The sequence below is a fragment of the Thermobia domestica genome, chromosome 4 (assembly GCF_964235325.1).
Source record: "Thermobia domestica chromosome 4, izTheDome1.hap1.1, whole genome shotgun sequence".
Classification (NCBI taxonomy): domain Eukaryota; kingdom Metazoa; phylum Arthropoda; class Insecta; order Zygentoma; family Lepismatidae; genus Thermobia; species Thermobia domestica.
This window is the reverse complement of record NC_137457.1, coordinates 302,167,992-302,189,903: the sequence shown is the minus strand read 5'-3', so window position 1 is coordinate 302,189,903 and position 21,912 is coordinate 302,167,992. Positions and strand designations below refer to the sequence as shown.

At 31.1% G+C, this 21,912-nt stretch overlaps 1 protein-coding gene across 2 annotated transcripts in view; it reads left to right on the top strand.

The window, feature by feature from the left end:
- The window catches only part of LOC145684260 (short-chain dehydrogenase/reductase family 16C member 6-like), a 206,170-nt gene extending 185,795 nt beyond the window's left edge, over positions 1-20,375 (top strand). Inside the window, exons 7-8 of one of the 2 annotated variants that reach the window (XM_081756387.1) lie at positions 965-1,065; positions 16,788-16,990. In XM_081756387.1, coding sequence (XP_081612513.1) covers positions 965-1,061 — 97 coding nt within the window. In that variant the 3' untranslated portion in view covers positions 1,062-1,065; positions 16,788-16,990. Of the gene's footprint in view, positions 1-964; positions 1,066-16,787 lie in introns of both variants that reach the window. The other variant, XM_081756386.1, reaches the window with a different exon arrangement.
- The last annotated feature ends 1,537 nt before the right edge of the window (positions 20,376-21,912 follow it).

Genomic DNA, 21,912 nt, shown 5'->3' with positions numbered 1-21,912 from the left:
CGACAATTGATGTTATTTTTCACAAAATAGGAATCATAATGATTATTAATTCTGAAATATTGGTTGCTAGCAGAATTTGAGTAATGAGACAAAGTAATCTTTGTAGATGTTAGATTATTTTGTTCTTGAACTCTAGCTAGATGGGGTAGTCAGCGATTTTTTAGCTGAAAAAATATATATTTATCGGAACAGCTATAATGCACACGGCTTACGAACAAATTTGTTACTGAGTTACAGAATATCTAAGACAAATATTTTCCGGAACAACATTCCAGCCCAACTAAACCACTGGGAGGTCATGAATGGTTTGAAGAGGTCAAGCTACAGAAACAAGACTCGATTGCGCACGGTAGAAAAACTACGGTGAGCATGTCAAAGGCCACGAATAAGTGTAAAAACTGTTAGAAGGAATATAATGCCTTAGTTAAATTTTGCCCTGCGTACGAAAAAAAAAAGGTGCTATCATTGATCTGGATTAAATCATTATGCATCTGCATGCCCCTTTTCGATACTGATGACAGACATTCGGCTAATTAATGAGAGTTTATAGCGGTTAGTGGCGTAACTAATTCTTCCGAGGGTAATTTTGATCCCTTACACTGCACTAGTCACGGATGTCAAATACAAGATGTTGCAGATAGTTCTAAATTAGGAATTAAAGACCATAGATCGAGAGCCACTTAAAAGATAGAAAAAAGTGTGTACTATACTCAGCTAATATGCACTGATACAATCCAACATGCAGCACACTCATTCTTCTTATTTGGTTCACAGAGCCTATGACTGTAATATTGGCTAACTTTTCAGACACCCCTGTACTTTACTCTTCTAGCACATCCTCTGAAAACACTGTGTTTGTTCCGTGTGTTCGTCCATATATGTGTGGTGAGCTGTCCATTCGTTTCGCTGAGTGTATTAAATTTTGTTATAAAACATTGAAATGCTAATAAGTTTATTTTTACAGCCTGTTTCCCTTGAAGAGTTTCCATTTTGCAATGTACCATCTGACAGGTGCCACTGTCTCCATGGATACATTCATTGGCCGTAAGAAGGTTTATTAGAGAGGTAGGGCGAGGTTTTCATTGGGGGGGAAGGTACAAAAGGGGAAGGGCAAGGGCTTTTTACACCAACAAATTTAAAATAAATAAATAAAACCATATAAATAAACAAACCAAACATTTACGATAACCAAAAACAGTCAAATCACTACTAAACCCAAATTCACTGTAATATTATTCACAGAACTACAAATGTAATAACCATCACAGTTTAAATACAGATTTTAAAAACTCAAATCTCCAAACAAAAATAAATACAAACATTTTAAACTTACAAATCTAACTATTAAAAAGAAAAAATATTAAATTTCGACGCCATTTTTGATTTTAATTAATCTATTGATTTATATGGGAAAATATTTTTTTTTAAATAGGTGGAAATTGTACTATTTTGATTTCGCTTTTTTTTAAAAAAAACTTATATAATTACTTTAACACCTTGTGCTTTGTAAATATGAGTTTATTGTTTACATAAATTTAATATTTATAAATCTGACATAATTTACATAATATTGAATGTGTGAACAAACTAAAATATTCTCCTTTACAAAGCAAAATAGGTCAACAATAACAATGTACATTTGTTGCAGAATAAGTGGTCAAAACAGTAAAGTTTGCATCTATTTCAATGCTTAGGTAAAAATACCTTTTTTAAAAATAATTAAATCATCAAGATAGTAAATATCAAAGATGGCGCAGAAATTTAAGAACACATGCCCAACACAGATTACTGAGTACTAGATGTTTCACTTATCGTTCAGAAGGAAATCACGTCGATTTGCCTGCCGTCTTATCGTATTTTTCTTCAATCAAAATATTCTTTCGATTACGATCAAACGTATTTCAGTGAATACAGAAGCTAGGAATTAATACTGAGATCTTCATTCCTCTGACTGTTCTTAATTAACATTGCCTACATTTCTATAATAAAGAGCAGAAACCTGCTTAGGATGTCTACTGTTACGCGTAAAAATAACGGATGCATAAAGCTTTATAGTGTCGTGTAACGTGTTTCTCATCTCTTCTTTCTGTCTCCTTAGTTTCCTGTAGGAATGTAGGTTTCTGTGCTTTCACTTACCTCATTTAGGCTGAGCTATTCAGTCCGTAGAGCAGCAGTATGATCAGTTCCTCTTCCAGATATTTAGAGTGAATGTTAATTAAAGGTGAATAGAAGAATCCGATCCTAGAGAATTTTCTAAAGATGAGAAATTTTAAAAATACTTCGAATACCTCAACATCTTTGCTAAAACGTGCTAAATTTATGTTAAAAGTCGTTATTGTAACGGAACATTTCCGTAACGCTTTTCATGAAATAAACTGCAAAGTTTCGGCAGCGTTACAAAGGGTCCAAATTGCTTCAGTTCTTTGTGAGGGACATGATATTAATTTTTATTTAGTCCGTTGGAGTTTCGCTTCTTCTTGGCTGCTATATAAGACAAGGTCCAGTGTTTAACGTTGACCCAGTAGCTGGGTGCTCATGAGGAAAGTTACATCGATAAAAAAATTATAATTTTACCTCTACAAGCTAAAGAAAGAAGACTTTCCTAATATCCTGTTTCTTGTGAGGAAAGTCACACCGGTAAAATCCTGTTTCTTATGAGGAAATCTGTAAAAATTACAATGTTATCGGTACAAGCTAAGGAAAGAAGACTTACTTAATATTCTGTTTCTTGTGAGGAAAATCACACCGGTAAAATCCTGTTTCTTATGAGGAAATCTGTAAAAACTACAATGTTATCGGTACAAGCTAAGGAAAGAAGACTTACTTAATATTCTGTTTCTTGTGAGGAAAGTCACACCGGTAAAATCCTGTTTCTTATGAGGAAATCTGTAAAAATTACAATGTTATCGGTACAAGCTAAGGAAAGAAGACTTATTTAATATTCTGTTTCTTGTGAGGAAAATCGCACCGGTAAAAATTACAATTTTATTGTTGCAGGTTAAGGAAAGGAAACTTACCCAATATCCTAATTCGTGTAAGGAAAGTTACATCGGTAAAAGTTACAATTTTATCGCTACAAGGAAAGGAAAGCAAACTAACCTAATGTTCTATTTGTTGTGAGGAAAATCACATCGGTAAATATCACAATTTTATCGCTACAAGCTAAGGAAAGGAAACTTACCTAATGTTCTATTTGTTGTGAGGAAAATCACATCGGTAATATATCACAATTTTATCGCTACAAGGAAAGGAAAGCAAACTTACCTAATGTTCTATTTGTTGTGAGGAAAATCACATCGGTAAATATCACAATTTTATCGCTACAAGCTAAGGAAAGGAAACTTACCTAATGTTCTATTTCTTGTGAGGAAAATCACATCGGTAAATATCATAATTTTATCGCTACAAGCTAAGGAAAGGAAATTTACCTAATATACTAATTCTTATTAGTAAAATTAGAAAGATAGATACATTTCCTTTCCGTACCTTGCAGCGATAAAATTGTAATTTACAGTAACGGTTCTTGAGAGAAGTTACATCGGTAAAAGTTAAACTAATGGAAATTAATGGAAGAAATCTTACCTAATGTATTAATTATTGTCTATAAGAATTAATACAGTAGGAAAGTATTCTTTCCTTAGTTTGAAGAGATAAAAATTTAACTTTTACCGATGTGACTTCTGTCAACTCGCCACTTATTTTTACCGATGTGACTTATGTCAAAAGAAGCCACTTATTTTTACCGATGTGACTTCTGTCAAGAGTCGCCACTTATTTTTATCGATGTGACATCTGTCAAGAGTCGCCACTTATTTTTACCGATGTGACTTCTTCCGTTATGAGCCGTCAGTGCTATGAGCTGAAGTACATGGGATTTTAATCAGAATCCACGCAAACAGATATCGTATTTGTTATCTTCTTTCCAACTTGGAAGCGGTAAGGAAAGACTCATCGTACAATAACAACCAACAATTCTAGAAATAATTTTGAACAAAATACCACTCATTGTTTCTAAGTAACGCAGTCAAGTCGCGGAAAAAAAATTGTGTAGCTATAGTGATGGAAACTTCAACATCTTTGTACATGTAATGTTATGTACAAAGCCTTGTTCAAAATATGTGTTAAATAAATGATACATGATTTAATAGCACGTTTTAGAAGATATTGCGATACGGTGATTTTTTAAAAAATACCTCCATATTTTTTTTAGATAGTCGAGGAGAATTTAGCGCGTTCTCATCATACGAAGTAAAGATAAGATGTTAAAGACTAAATCCTATTTTCGAAAAACTATTTCGTACTCTATCACTTCAAATCAGAAAAATAAAGCCAATACAAATACGCAATACCATATTTCAAGTACGTAATATATTTCTTCATTGCACAATATCATTTTAAAACTGTTTATACACCATGTGTTTGATTAATCACGATACACGACATACAAGATCATATATACATAATAACATATCTTGCATGAAAACTAACATTTCAGCCATATATAACACTAAATTTGAAAAATAAAAACATTTATAAATTAAATTTAATGAGGTGATGGTGTTTCTTTCTTTTCATACATTCATGCTCTCTTTTTCTTTACTTTTATAAATAAAAGTTTTTACAAGATTATTAACTTGCTCAGGTTGTCAGGTTGAGGTATCACTACTAAAAAAAGGGTTTTAGAGGGGTTTTTCTTTCTTTTTTGAAACTATACATATTTTAAACTATTTTTAACTACTAAACAGATAAGGGAAGAAATTGAAAATGGCTGTTGCTAATAAAACTTATCAAAAGAAAAGAAAGTGAAAGAAAAATGGCGTAAGTTTTCGAACCAGAGTCATTATCAAGAGAAAATAAAGGATGAGGATAACGTATAAGCAAAGACCCTTAAATGTATTCTCAGATTCATGTGAAAAACGAACTATTTTCTATTTTGGCATGCTACTAAGTCAAGTAACAAATAGGTTTGAAGAAGTATGTTATACTACTTACAAATCAATTGAGAATTTTGATTATGGAGAAACACTGTTCAAAATAACACTATTCATTGAATAAAACTTTTATACTCACACCTTTAACTTTTATAACCCAATAGTGCATATATTGCTCTTTCATCTCATCTCGTTTCATCAATTATTTTTACTAATTCTTATAATATTCCTTCTCTTTTTCATCCCATCTTGTTTCTTCATCAATTATTTTTTGGATAGTCTTATAATATTCCTTTCCTCTTTCATCTCATCTCGTTTCTTCAATTATTTTTACTAATTCTTTGCTCTTTCATCCCAACTTATTTCTAATATTCCTTTGCTCTTTCACCTCATCTTGTTTCTTCATCAATTATTCTTTTACTAGTTCTTATAATATTCCTTTCCTCTTTCATCCCATCTCGTTTCAACATCAATTATTTTACAAGTTCTTATAATATTTCTTTCCTCTTTCATCATATCTCGTTTCTTTATCAATTATTTTTTTACTAGTTCTTATAATATAGCTTTCCTCTTTCATACCATTTCGTTTCTTCATAAATTATTTTTACTAATTCTTTGCTCTTTCATCCCATCTTGTTTCATCATCAATTATTTTTTTACTGGTTCTTATAATATTCCTTTCTTCTTTCATCCTATCTTGTGTCTTCATCATTTTTTTTATTAATTATTATAATATTCCTTTCATCATTCCTCCCATCACGTTTCTTCATAAATTATTTTTACTAATTCTTCTTTCCTCCTTCATCCCATCTCGTTTCTTCATCAATTTTCACTAGTTCTTATAATATTAGTTTCCTCTTTCAACACATCTCGTTTCTTCATCAGTTAGTTTCACTAGTTCTTATAATATTCTTTCCCTCTTTCATCCCATCTCGTTTCTTTATCAATTATTTTTACTAATTCTTATCAGGGTTGGCAAAAACCATGGTTTTTATTTAAAAAACCAATAAAACCGGTTTTTTTGGTTTAAACCAGGTTTTTTTGGTTTAAACCAGGTTTTTATGGTTTAAATCATTTGCTCTATATATTCATATCATATATGGACAGAAATAAGTTTGTTTCGCCTTGATGTTATTATGCAACAACCGGGTTATGCTGGAAGGGGTCACATAAGCTTAAAGCGGAATAAAAACCGCTTCTCCAGTTACATCCGAGAGAAATTGTCTTCCATTTGAACCCAGAACCAGGACTAATTGGCCACAAATGCGATACGTCTGCCGACTTACTCACGAAGGAATCCTGATAAAAAGATACGTTGTACTGATCTTTACATGCTTCTTAATATAACTGTCAAGAGTCATTTCAGAAGGACAAAAAGATAAACAGTTGCACAAGTGAAACCATTACACAGAATTACATATGAACAATTTCAAAGTACGACGGAGTACAGAAGAACTAATTTAGTTCAAGTTAGTTAACAACGACTTTTATTGGTCCAAATTAAAGAAATACACCGACTTAATCTGCATATCAATAAGAAAAGTGAATAAAGATACGAATTACTTGAGTCCACTTTGGCTCAAACTCATTTATACATAAATAGATACCAAAGATACTTATTTCACTAAATGCCTCTCGTGGGGTCTGTATGACCCCTCCCACACACACACACACAAAGTACGGCATTTTCGATGTATTTTATCAATAGTAAACATTGAAACGAAACAATATTTAGAATTTTTCTTCGATTGCAATTACATAACAATAATAACAACTACAAAAAAATCACAAAATAAACATTTATAAACTTGTAAAAAAAAAGTTGCTTTTGTAGTATAATCTTTTTGAGTAATGAATGGGGAATTTAGGTCTGAATATAATACGAATAATATACGGGAGTGAAACGTGATAACCCACAAATGTGTGTTCATCAAGATTTTACAAACACTTACACTTTTACGAACATTTTTTTTTTTTTTTGGTTTAAACCAGTTGGTTTTTTTGAAAAAACCAGCTGGTTTAAACCTTGGTTTAAACCATGGTTTAAACCACCTTGGTTTAAACCAGCCAACCCTGATTCTTATAATATTCTTTTCCTCTTTCATCTCATCTTGTTTCTTCATCAATTATTCTTTTTACTGGTTATTATAATATTCCTTTTCTCTTTCATCCCATCACGTTTCTTCAATTATTTTTACTAATTCTTTTTCCTCTTTCATTCCATCTCGTTTCTTCATCAATTATTTTCACTAGTTCTTATAATATTCTTTTCCTCTTTCATCCCATCTCGTTTCTTTATCAATTATTTTCACTAGTTCTTATAATATTCTTTACCTCTTTCATCCCATCTCGTTTCTTCATCAAGCATTTTTTACTAGTTCTTATAATATTCCTTTGCTCTTTCATCCCATCTCGTTTCTTCAATAGTTATTCTTACTAATTCTTATAATATTCCTTTTCTTGTAATATTACAATTACTTTTAGCACTATAATATTCCATTTTCTAAGATATTACAATTTCTTCTTGAACTGAGAAAACAGTGGAAGATGCAACGAAACACTTCATTTAAGTTTGATTCATGACAAATTAGCTTCAGTTTCATATTTAGGATGCAAGAGTGGCATAAATTGCTTTATTGAAACAAGATAGGAAGAAAGAATTTAATTGTCTTTCTAGCTAGAGATAAATTCCTCACGCATGCGTTTCCAGTTTTAATTTTTATGCACGTCTTTCCTATGAACTGTCAAATTTGATGATCTTCTTTGACAATTTTTTGAATTTGTTTTTTAATAAAAACATAGATCAATTTCAATAATAACCAGACCAGTCAAACTAAACTACAGCTCCAGGAATAATTCCTGTTCTAAAAATAATACTAATAAAAGGACTAGACACCAAGCCATATGTTTGAGGAAAGCTTGAAAATACAGTAGAGTCCCGAAAACTCGGCTTGATGTGGACCGAAGTGTGGCTGGTTTTGTGACAATGCTGGGTTATTAGGAATGGGGTTAAAAAAAAGAATAAGTACGAGTGTTTCCTCAGAAAATATAGTACTGTACTTGTATGTATTAGTTGCTTGAGAATACAACAGAGAATAAACTGCCCAATTACCCTTAAACAAAGGGAAAGTATGTACTTTATGAAGGCATAGATAGAGCTTTTACTATAAATGAAAATGAAAATTAATGAATACACAAAAGACAGACCTCAGAAAAATACCCGGCAATGATCTTGAATGGATATGCGCATGTCTTTTTTTTTGTTTCGCTCTGCCAGAGTGTGACCGAGTTACCCGGATTACCGGGGTATCGAATGCCGTGTTTTGGAGAGACTCTACTGAAATAGCATTTTTAAAAATCCTGTATGAGTTCAGCACACAAATTACTCAAGTACTGACTCCATCTCATTTGAAGATGAATAACACCAATTGGTTTGTAAGTAGAGTGATCGGTGAAGAAAATGAAAACATTATAATCAATTTATATACTTGTATATATTGCATACCGTTATCCTCTTCAATATGGAAAACATACTCTTTTATGGAGTTCTGTGTATTAAAAGTTCTTGTGTAAGAAATAAAGATAATTGTTTTTAAAATAGTAATAATTTATAGCACACAATTCACAATCATTTTCATATTTTTTCCCTTTTCTTTATTATTTAAAAAAAATATTATTCGAAATAATTTTTGCATTAAAATAGTTAGATTCTTATGTAAAATTCAATTGATTTTTATATTTTTGCATGATCGAACAATATACTTGTAGATATATATATATAAATACACAGCTGTGTAAACAAGTATATATATACATTCTTACAACTTCTATCTGAATTGTTTTATATATTTTTTCCTTGTTATGCTTGTTTCTGAGCAGTTAAATAAAATTCTTTTAGAAAACTCTTTCGCATTATAAGTAGAAATAAGTGTTTGAATTGAATTTGCTTTGTATTATTGGTACATTATGTAAATAATATGTTTTCATAGCAAGAAATCGTTATATTTTCCTTAGATTTTCTCCGTTACCTTAAAAACAAATAGTGAATGTGCAGTATATTTATATTTAAAATTATGACAATTTCTGTTGTGATATGCAAATATTATTGATTATAGTCCTGATATTAAAGGGACAACCTCTGACGTTTAATACGTATTTTATCCAAGCAGATCGAACTGAGATAGACGAAGAAACACAGTCTTGGATACAATGTGTACATTCTGTGTTCGAAAGATGAAAAATGTTCCTCGGCTTGGAAATAATGGGTCTTTTTCTTCTTTCACAAAAGATGAAAAATGTTCCTCGGCTTGGAAATAATGGGTCTTTTTCTTCTTTCACAAAAGATGAAAAATGTTCCTCGGCTTGGAAATAATGGGTCTTTTTCTTCTTTCACAAAAGATGAAAAATGTTCCTCGGCTTGGAAATAATGGGTCTTTTTCTTCTTTTACAAAAGATGAAAAAAGTTCCTCGGCTTGGAAATAATGGGTCTTTTTCTTCTTTCACAAAAGATGAAAAAAGTTCCTCGGCTTGGAAATAATGGGTCTTTTTCTTCTTTCACAAAAGATGAAAAATATTTCTCGGCTTGGAAATAATGGGTCTTTTTCTTCTTTCACAAAAGATGAAAAATATTTCTCGGCTTGGAAATAATGGGTCTTTTGCTTCTTTCACAAAAGATGAAAAATGTTCCTCGGCTTGGAAATAATGGGTCTTTTTCTTCTTTCACAAAAGATGAAAAAAGTTCCTCGGCTTGGAAATAATGGGTCTTTTTCTTCTTTCACAAAAGATGAAAAATGTTCCTCTGCTTGGAAATAATGGGTCTTTTTCTTCTTTCACAAAAGATGAAAAATGTTCCTCGGTTTGGAAATAATGGGTCTTTTTCTTCGTTCACAAAAGATGAAAAATGTTCCTCGGCTTGGAAATAATGGGTCTTTTTCTTCTTTCACAAAAGATGAAAAATATTTCTCGGCTTGGAAATAATGGGTCTTTTTCTTCTTTCACAAAAGATGAAAAATGTTCCTCGGCTTGGAAATAATGGTTTTTTTTCTTCTTTCACACAATTACCTAGGTCTAGAAAGCTTCCGATACGTTGGTTAGTGACAGGGCGACACAGCACGCTGACCACATGCTCATTGTTAGACTGGACGTAGCTCAGCTGGTCGCTAACAGGTGGCGTTGGAGCAGCTCAGGTGTTCAAATGGGCTGTTACGCCAAATGGTCTGATGGTTTTAAACTCAACAAACTTCCAAATGTGTTATACTTTCCATAACGCTACGTTACACTGTTCTTTTAAGTGGTGCGGAAATAAAAATACCTTACATTCACCAACGACAATTATGCACACCTGTATTGAAAATTCCGTTTTCAATGATTTCTATATTTACCAGGTTATTTGCGATATTCGTATTAGTCAGTCCTTTGTAATAAATTCATTAAATTAAAGTTCATAGAAGTGAAGAAAAATCAAAGGCGATCTGCAAGTATTTGATTAAATTACGTAATATGAATTTGTAGAGGAAATTAAATAAAATTTAGCAACAGCAGTATTTTTTCTTATAAGTTTAACAGTTAGAATTGACGCCGTCATATTAACTATATGCTCTAAAATGTTACTGCACATATACGTATATATATTAAAAAGAATTTTACATTATTTAATACTTGTTTCATTTTATAACGATTCCTTGCTATAAGATGACTTTTCAGGTTTTCTTTCATTTCTTTTTTTATATTATTATTATTATTATTTAATATGCTAAGCTGTAGAAACATTTATTATTCATATCAATTGTATTGAAAAATACAGTACAAAGTTCTAGACTTAAATTTTCTTCAGAATCAAGATATGAAAAAGTTTAATTAGTTCTGGTGTATAGTTCACGTCCTTGTCCATGTTTTGGCATTTCCGAAAACCATGCAAATTTAGGTGAAGATAAAGATATAAATACATTACAGGAGTATTATAGTGGGCAGTTTCACACACACACACATTGTTTAAAGAAAACGAACTATTTTAAAACTGAGACAGATCAAATATTAGATTCGTAATTCGGGTGGATCTTTGATTTGATACTATGTTTCGTAAAAACCAAAACTGTTTTCATCGTTGGAGTTGCTAAAGTTTCGATATTTTAGGGTTCTTCCCTGTTCCTACCATAACTTATTATATTTTGAAATGAAATTTCTGGTTTCACGTCTTACGTTTATGCCCTTTAACTTAAAAGAGATGGACGATTAATGTCAGTGAATGATAATGAAAGAACTAGTGGAATGGGAAAGTGCCAGGAAAGAGAGAACCTCGAGAAAACCCATGAACACGTTGTTGTTCACCACAAACTTACTTGGCCTCGAATCGAATCAGTGCTCAGTACTCTACTACTGAAGCACTGGATTCTCGTTTTTTTAATTTTAGTGAATCCTTGCAACATAATAAAGAAGGTATAAAACTTTAAAAAGTTAGTTAGGTAATAATTGTAAAATGTCACTAAAAGGATGGACAAACAGTTCTTGTATTTTACAAAAAGCCGAAACCGGTTTCTAGGGAAAGAAACGAAAACCCGAAATTTTAGTTTTCTCCAAAAACGGTTCGTTTTTCACCGAAACTGGTTTTGCTTTTATACAATAGTTTTTTTTTTAACTGAAACCAGCGTCATTTTTATTGATACCAGTATCCTCTCTTATTGTTGTACTCATTTCGAATCAAAATAACGAAAAATCAAACGTTTTTTGTTAGAAAACTGAACCGGGTTTAAATCCGAAATTGTTTTTGAGAACCCCGTTTTTTTGAAAGTTTTGAAAAAAACTGTTTGAATTTTCTAAAAATCGTAATCCGAAAACAACCAAATTAAAGAACATATACAATCAAAAAAAAGTCACAAGAAGAGGGCATGTTGGGATTGGCGCTTCACTTAGAACAACATACACACAATATAAAGCAGATTAATGTGATAGGTCCATCAAAAACATTTTTTATTCATAAATATAAGCTGGCCTTAAATCTGGATTTTGGCAACATTGACAGAATCTGGTTACTTACCTTTGATGTATATTTTGGATCTGGCAATAGTGACGTAACATAGACATCGCGGTGCTCTGCTCGTGGTATTTCAGCATCCTTTTCGTTATATTTCTTCTGTGGCAGGTATTCCTTTTTCCTCTCATCCGTTTTTTATCCTTGTTATCTTACCATTGAAGACGGAACTAGCTTGTTGTTCCGAAACGTGTGGAGAGTGTCTAGTTTCCCCAAGGGTGGATTTGTTGGTAAGTAACCAATTCTTTCTTAAGGTCAAGGAAGAACTCTTGAATTTGCTGAAACCTTTAATCTCTGAAACCTTTTAGTGTTTGATTTTGTAGAAGCAAAGATCGGGTCACATTCAAGGAAAATAACTCATTAAAGTAGATGCCAAAAATTGAGTCATCCAAATTTTAGTTTTTCGTTATTTCCTACCGTAAAGCGGTTTTATTCAAAACACTCACAAACATTGGTTATGCTATAGAAGCAGTTAACTTTTTACTACAAAGGGAAGGATAAATTTCATTTTAAAAAAAAAAAACACGAAATTGTCGGCTGGGTTCTATTAAGTGGAAAACAGGTGGGAAAGAACAGGAACGGAAAGGTTAATGGCATGTTTGCATTTGAAGCAAGTGAAAAAAAGATTGGAAAACGCAGCGTACTCTTAGGGAAGTTACTTAAAAGAGGTTAAGGCAAGTTCGGATAACCAAATACTTAAAAAAAATAGGTTAAGGCAAATCGAGATAACTAAGTCTAAAAGTGGAGTTAAAAAAATGATCATGGACTAAGGTGCTGCGAGTGGAGTTTGATTGTGGGCTTGCGGCAAGGACGACCAGATCGTAACTTTATATAATCCTGGTATATTGCAAAATGATTTCTTTACAATAAAACAATCAACAAACAAACTGTTATGAAATCAATTTCTGAGAATTGGACAAAAGGGAAAGGTGTGCTTGGTGTCCATTACAGCTCAAGTTATGGAAGGAAGCACTACTGAATGAACTGGGTGAATGAACTGGAAGTCTGAAGTGAGGGTTGAAAGTATGAAATGTACAGGGCATATAAGGACTAACATAATGAATTTAATAGGGAAAATACAAAAATAGTAGTCATTCTTAAAAATAGACAATAATCAAATTTGAAAATTCATATCTTGAAAATGAGATGGAAACTACACATTTTTAATAATTTAACGAAATGTATTTATTATAAAAGTATAAATAAGTTGCTCAAACGTAAGCACAGAAGCTGAGGCTAAGTTATCTGAAAATACTTCTAAGATGGGAGAAAAAAATTAACTGGACCGCAAAAGACAAAACTATTCCGACAAAATCGAACTATGACATCGATCAATGTTATCTATCCTTTCTAGATTCCTTATTTAATTTCTCTGATTGTAAATAGACGACGTTTTCATGAGTTTTTTTTTTTGGATTAAAAATCTACTTTTATTTTTCTTCTTTGAACTCATCAAATATTTATATTTCTACTTAATTTACTCAAAATATCAATAAAGAAACTTTATTAGCTTTCTTTATGATTAATATCTATGTTTCTACTTTTTTTGAAGCTACTTCCCATCAAAGAAAGACTATTTGTTCTGTCTTTTCAAACTTTCTCTTCTAAAACCCTTGTATCAAATAAACCTAGTAATGCTTTACTTATTAGACAAGTCAATACGACATCTTCATCACACAATTTACTATGTGTTATCTTCGACATTATTATCATTATAATTTACATCATTTTTTGATCTATATGCATTAGATGTTGCTCGTGTACGATTTGAATACTAAAATAAAGCACTGGCACTTGCGGCAGTAAGAACTTCAGTTATTAGAATTCTGTAAAGAATTTTAAAATATGATAATTATATAATCTTTTTTCAACAAAAATCTTAAACCGACTTTAACACAGCATCCGTTGAGCCGTTTCATGATCTAGTCCTAAAGATTACCAGCAAATCCTGGTAATACTAAAGAAATTTGTATGGAGCCACCGGGAAGTATACTCTTTTGAATAATAAAAAAAAGACTCATCAAAATCGGTACACGTATATTGCAGTTATGCGTGAACATACGCACAAAACATACATAATAGATTGAATTGAGAATCCCCTCCCTCTCTCTCTCTCTCTCTCTCTCTTTTAAGTAGGTTAGAACAGCAAACTAGAAATTGAAGTAACGTTGCTATATATTCAAAGTACCGTAATATGCATAAATTCAGTAAAATCTTTACATGATGTCATTAGTAAAATAATCAACAAATATAACTTCCCTATGAATATATGTAGAGCACACATTATTGTCTCTTCAAACGCGAAATAATATGCGTAGAAATGACAAGTTTTCAATCGTGGCAAAGAAGACATTATCAGACAATAGAAACATGAACATAAACAGCTGAATATTTAACAATAAAAACAATTTGTGAAAAAGCTGGAAGCTTAGAATCGAGATATATCCGTCATTTTCATCAATTTTTATATTAAAATCACTACATTACAAAACAATTATAACAAATCACAGTGATACACTGGGGCTGGGACTTTAGTCTGCACCTAAAGATATACAATCTGAACTGTGGTTAAGACGGACAAAACAGGGATAAGGCAAAATGGCTGCCGGATAAGGAACCGAGTTTTCAACTCTCATTTAATTCAATTTTTATACTTTCAAACATTTTTTTTTTTTTTTTACTTTAGACAGTTTGTAGTTTACTCTAATTGTTATACCTCATAATTCGACTAAAACATATCCGGCGCCAATATCAGTACTTATTTATAATAATTCAATAGCTTAAATATTTCAACTGAAAAGAGGCAATTCGGACTCATGTCCGTGCCATTCTGGTTGCAGTATGTCCTGTAACTATCGAAACTTTTTTTTTTATATATTTCAAACAACTTTATAGCAAACTTAATGATATAGTTGACCACCAATAAGTTTTGGATAAAAAATACAGACAGATCAGAGAAGAACTCCGAGCTCAGCCATCATGGCACCCAGCCATAAGAATCAATTAATACGTGGACAATTTAGTTTTACTTTCAAAAATCCTTTCTGTGAGATATACAGAAAATAATTTTACATTTGTAGCTTATACAAATGTATGTCCGAGGCACCTATTTATATAACCGTTAGTGGTTTTGGAGAAGAAAAGATCAGAGAACATTATATACGACTTGATGAATTGGAAAATACAAACAAATATCTTTAGAAAAACAATACTTTAAATAAATTGAAAACTTGAACTTTGTACTGTATTTATTTCAAGCAAAGGTGGTGGTTAAGTGCTATGTAAGGTGAGGATTTGAAACAGAATTGGTGGTGGAAGTATATTTTCTTTCAAATGTTATGTTGTAAAGTTTGGTTATGAGTAAACTTTATTTCTAACACTACTTACTACATAACACATTATACATATGTATATATCTTAAAATTAAACAATACTTAAAAAAAAAAAAAAAAAAAACAGTTGCTGTTTGCGTGCGAAAAGCTGTTAAAGCAAAAATTTTAACTTTGTTTAGATAATTACATCAAAACAGATTACGACACTGAAAATATTTACAGAATTCGGATTAATTTAGTATTATTCGTTACGGAATTGAATTGAAGATGCTTCCTGTTACACCAGCAAATCATCGGAATTGCGATTTCAGTAGGATTAGAATAGACACAGTCAATATGACTAAATATGTTTTGCGCATTTTTTTTTAAACAACTCCCACTTTAAAAAGAAGGATAAAATGTAAACTCGTAATGAAACATAATGTTGTTACACCAGTAGCAGAAGTCACTTTCAAACATGACATACATCGTAATATTTTTTCCTTTTAAGTCGTCAATATTGCCTTTTATATGTCGTCGATGCGCAAGTATGTTGTAGATATTCTAAATTAGATAGGTACAAAGTGCTTATCATTAACACTATCGTTTCGTCACCATTTTAAACATCATAACATCATAGAAGAAATGTAAGTAAAAGGCTAATACTGACTACAAGAAACAAACCAATACTATAGGAAGTACTTTCGAAGAACATGGTCTTCATCTTCAGCCTAATCACACTTAGAAAAGGATTAACACATAGGAAAGAAAATATGGTTGGGTAAAAATGGTTAAAAAGAATTTTAAAAATATGCAAAGTAAAAATCTTCTTGTCACTGGAAATAGACAGATGTTAATGGTAATTCACTTGTCACTTTTCTCTGTTTTTTTTTTTTTTTTTTTTTTCATTACCTTCCAGACGGCGGAAATGAATAGTAAAAAACACTGCCCCAAATCGCATTTATGTCACCTTTATCGATTAAATGCGATTTGGAACAGTGTTTTTATAACTCATTTTCACTGTCTGGAAGGTAATAGAAAAAAAAAACTGAAAAACAGTGAACAGTGACAAGTGAATTACTATTTTCTAGTGACAAGATTTTTGCTTCGCATATTATTTAAAATTATTTTTAACCATTTTTATCCATCCATATTTTCTTTCCTATTTTTTTAATCCTTTCCGAAGTGTGCCTAGGCTGAAAATGAAGATCATGTTTTTCGAAAGTACTTCCTAAGAGAAGTGGTTTGTTTCTTGCGGTGAGTATTAGTCTTTTACTTATATTTCTCCTAATCATTATTACTACTCGCAATACAGACATAGTTATAACATCTTCTTTACATCACATCATCTTGTGTCCATAAACGACAAAAAGGTAAGTTTTTAAACAGCCACCAAATCAAGAAAAATACATATATAATATTATCGTTTATTTTACAGGTTTTCTTTTTCGCATAACAACCATTTTTAATTTCCTGATGATTTACTTGATTTTTTTCTTTTTATTTGTTTGTTCTCAGACTGGTTTCGTGGGACACATCTTACGTCTTTTTGAAAGGCTTGATTGCCGACACAATGCTAGGATTTGGTTATAAGTCAGACGCAAGGAATAACAATTCTCCAATAAGTGCTGAAAAAAATGGTGATTGCAAACAAATGTCAAAACTTCGTGAGCTGAATATTACTGACAAACTGGACTATAACAGGATACAAGAGTGTGTGTCCCCAACTGGTACAGAGAGGAAACCATAAAATGGGGGATTAAACTCATTTTATTTTCTCTTCAAGTGCTCTTTGATCTATGATGTACGTTGAAACAAATGTGAACTTTAGTACGTCATAGATCTTAGTTGACATTAATTTTTACCATAAAAGAATTAAGTGCGTTAGTTATGATTCTAAGCAATAAGCATTATAATCCTTAAGAAGTGACGTCATGTGCAATATGGAAGTGATACAAATGTCCTGAGATTTTATTACTCTTTTTGGTGAAACAAAATTCACTATTTGTAATAATAATAATAACAGAATTATTCAAATTTTAAAACTTAAGAGAATTTATAACTAAACGTTGCTAATAATAAAAAAAGGCATGTAACTAAATATCGCTGATAGTTTAACATTAAAGTTATGTGCTTGTTTTCATTGCAAGTTCATTCGTGCCTGTTGTGTGTGATTCATTTGGTAATCATCACATAATTTAAAGTCTCATATGAAAATAACAACGACATATGTTGCCTAAATCTCTTTGCTTCTCTTTGTTGTAACAAGAAGTTTTTAACGGTTTTTATAATGACCAAATGTATTTTAAAAGTTAACTTATTTCCAACTTATTATAATATCAAAACAGCTACATTACTTAGCAATCAAAATTATAAAGCAAATTATTCACAGTAATTAACAGATACAGGAAGTATAAGTACCGCAATGTAATTCTACTAATATGAAATATTAATCTTAAAAGGATTAATTTTTTTTCTATGAAAGAGTTTTAATGACATTACAAAAGAATATTAATATGACAAATAAAAACATTATATGCTATTCCCTTTCGCACTTTCACAAGATTTCCTTATTAAATGATTCATAGATAACTTATATAGAGAATGTAGATTTGTTTTATATAACTTTAGAGTGCATCCATAAGAAAAATAAGATTAGTAACAATTGACGAGCCATGAAAAAACATGTGTGAAACATTATTTTTTTTTACATATTCATCTTCATTTTTGCTCTTAGGGAATAATATATATCATGATTACTTAAAACATAACTTCATACATTATTTTACATTACGTTTTAAGAATCATATAAATTTACTTTATTCTCATGTGCAATGCTACAGTAATAAAGTATCCTATTTACTGTGCATAGACCAATACATTATTTTTCAAAAATCTACAACTAAGTTGAATGCTCAATGCTATTAAATTAAAAAAAAAAATCACAGTATATTGAAAGATGTAAATGTTACATATATGACGATAAATAGAGAATATAGTTTACGGGTACCTAGATATGATGTCCAAAAATATAATCTTTATATATAATATACAACGTGCATGATTCACAAGATTTCACATCAATCTCCACAGATGCACTAACAGTAAAAAAATTACATATATGTGTGAAAAGGAGGTGCTTTTGTGAGTTTTAACTTGTGCTCTTTCTGTGCCTACTCAAATCCGATATTTTTCGCAAGCAATTGTTACGCAAAACCTCAAGTGTTTTCAATGACTCAAAGGAAATTCAAGGAGGGCCAGTTTAAATAATTTTATTGCGTTGAAGCAGCTTGGTCAATGTGATTTTCATAATATAGATCGTAGAGTACAAAACGCTTTGCTAAAGAAGCTAAAGTTAATCGTTATAATAGCGATTTCGCAGGTGTTTCTAGTGTAGCGCTATCGGATTTTTTGATTGATAACATCTTACATCTGCTTATGACTTTGCTAAAGGAGCTAAAGTTATTGTTGTAATAACGATTTCGCAGGTGTTTCTAGTGTAGCGCTATCGGATTTCTTGATTAGTAACATCTTGTACACATTTTTTGGCCTAACTATTACATTTTGTTTGCCCTTCTCTCAACAATAACTACACATCACATATACATATTATCTTGTTTGAGGCAAAATTGTCTTTAGCAGCGTTTCTGGAACTTTTTCTCTTCCAGAATTCATTTGAAAAGAAGTTTCAGTGGTGGAACCACAGGATTGTTTCATTAAAGACTTGTTTTTAAATCTCCTTCACTGATGTATATTTTTTTACGTAATAACTGGAATCAAAACAACTAAAAATTCAGATGTAATTTGACTATTCTAAGCAGATCATGATTAACAATAATGTTTATTAATCAGAATATCTAAGTAGTGAATTCAAAACATTATTTTCAGTGTAAATAAGAAAACTCGTAACATATGCAAGTTATATTTTTAATCGGAAGAGAAAGCTCGCAGTACCATATTGTTTTGGGATTTTTGAAAAAAAAGAAAAGACAAAGAAATGAAAGAAATGATAATCTTGAACTCGCAGTTTCCCAGGACTTTGCTAAACATACTTCGAGAAACATTGCTCTGGATTTTACTTCGTGGTGATTTTATTTATATCCCTTTTACGATCTTGGCTTTTTGAGGTAAATTTTACACTTTCAGTCAAGAAGGCACTATTTCATTGCTATTTATCATAGAATCATGGTTCATACTTCTTCTTCTTTTTTTTTTTTTAAAAAAAAATAGAGCAACCTTTCCAATGACACCACTCGCTTTTCCGTATCGTACACCTGAAATGGGAAAATCGGGAGTTTTTCGAATTTTTTTCAAAAATTTTGAGCCGCTCTGGTCCGGGCCTGGGTTGACGCAAGGATCTCAAAATCACTTCGAAAATACGTAGTTACGTACACAATACGAGTGCAAAATTTCAATGTTATATCTTGAAAATAAAGGGCGGGAAAACATTTTTGAAAATTGTCTAAAAAAAAAGTGTGATATCAGGCCCCCCGCTCCCATTTGGGGCCTGATACTATACTAATCCTAACAAAACAAATACTATAAAATTTTTCTCGTGTACTTTTGTCTTCAATCATTGTAGTCATAAGTTATTAAAGAATACGATTCTTTGTTGAATCTTAAAATATGACAAAAAAAATGACATCACTTTTTTGAAGTAGAATATATCAGCGACATATATTAATAATTATTTACAAATAAATGATTTGCAGATATATATTATTATCTGTTAACTATAGTAAGCTTGCGTGTGATTTATCAAGCAAAGAAAAAAATGTATGTATCTGTGTAGAATTTTTTAAATACAGAATGTAGGGTACAAAATTTTTCTTGTAGATTAAGGGTTTGAAAGAACGTATAAATGTCTTTATATGTATATCTATTGTGAGCGTGTGTGTGTGTGTCTCAGTATGTATGTTTTACATATATATAATGTTTTTGTGTGCTTGTGTGTATGCCTGCGGTCAATTTGTATGTTAACAAGTGATCAATCTTGTTATTGACATAACTTACAACTATATAAATATGTGTATGAAGAAATTACATATTTTGTACAATTATTATTGTTAATTTTGGGTCAAATAAATTAAAAATTTTAAAAACATCGTTTTTATTTTTTATTTATTTACTAGCTTTATGCAAAAATATTTGAAAGGGTATATTTCAACCCCTTTCTAATCTTCTAGGGTAAGTATTTGTATCGAAATGTTTAAAAAAAAAAAAAAAAAAAAAAAAAAAAAAAAAAAAAAAAAAAAAAAAGAAATGAAATGAAATTTGAGTTTTACCTCCCACGGTTATGCCAGTTAAGCTAAAGAAGACTGTGATTATGAGAAATGAATAAAATGGTGGAATGAAGAAAGTGGGAGGAAACGGGAGAACCCCGAGAAAACCCACTAGTAGCACATTACAAAAACAAACCCAGCTTGACCGAAGTACAAACAAGTTTATAAAATGATTTCAAATCGTGCAGTAGCAATGATATTTTTAATATAGATAAGGTTCGATCCTGGGAGTGCTTTTATCTGCTCACTTTGACGGTAGAACTCATGGGAGGGGGAAGGGAGGAGATATAAAAAATAAATAAAACTTAATAACTCGTTGAACCACCCGACCGATCTCGATCAAATTTTCAACATAGATGAGGTTCGGGCCTGAGATGTTTTTTTTTTTTTTTTTTTTTTATCATTTCACTTTCATGGTGCAACTAGGGAGAGGGGCAGGGGAACACACCCACACACACACATATGTATATATATATATATATATATATTAGGGATGGCCAATTCCGGAATTTTTACTTTCCGGAATCCGGAAGATCGGAAAAATTCCGGAATTCAGAAAAAATCCGGAATTCGGAAAAATTCCGGATTTCGGAAAAATTATTTTTTCTTTTTGTAATCCTAAGAATTTTGTTCAAATGCAAACGAACAAATTTCCTTTTTGTAATCCTAAGAATGTATGATGCAAGTTAAGCTGAAACTTACATCCTAAAGAATACACTACTCAATCTTCCCATGGTTAATGAGATGTAATCCAAAAGTACGATGTACTCCTAATATTTAATTTTTGTTTTACTGTGATATTGTCCAGAGGTAATACATATATCACACTGAGATAAACAACTTGACATAATGAAGATGTTATCATACGTAGTTTTCCAGAAAATCGTGAGAAACGAATTTTTATGAAGTTAAAATATGCGTCGCTTGTTGCCAGTGTGATGCAATTGATAACTTTTATGCTGGAATAGTATTATTATTATTATTATTATTATTATTATTATTATTATTATTATTATTATTAATCGTTTATGTACTGTAAAAGAAAAATATGAACCGTTAAGTAGTAGATTTTATCTGTTGTTTTTTGATATCTTCTAACAGTAATAACAAACTGCTTGTAAATACGCAATGATTATCAAGGACAATGGCATATTAATGTAAGGACTACTCTGCAGACTAGCAATAAACAATAAACAATAGTTGCAAAAAAAAAAAAAAAAAAAAAAAAAGTAACTCACTTGGGCATGTCAGAATGTTCGCGAGAATATAGGGACGCATTGAGACTCTAGCAAAGAGCGTTGTGTTTTTATTACTCAAAGCGCCGTACGATGGAGGCATTAACGCTAATGTTAATGGCACTA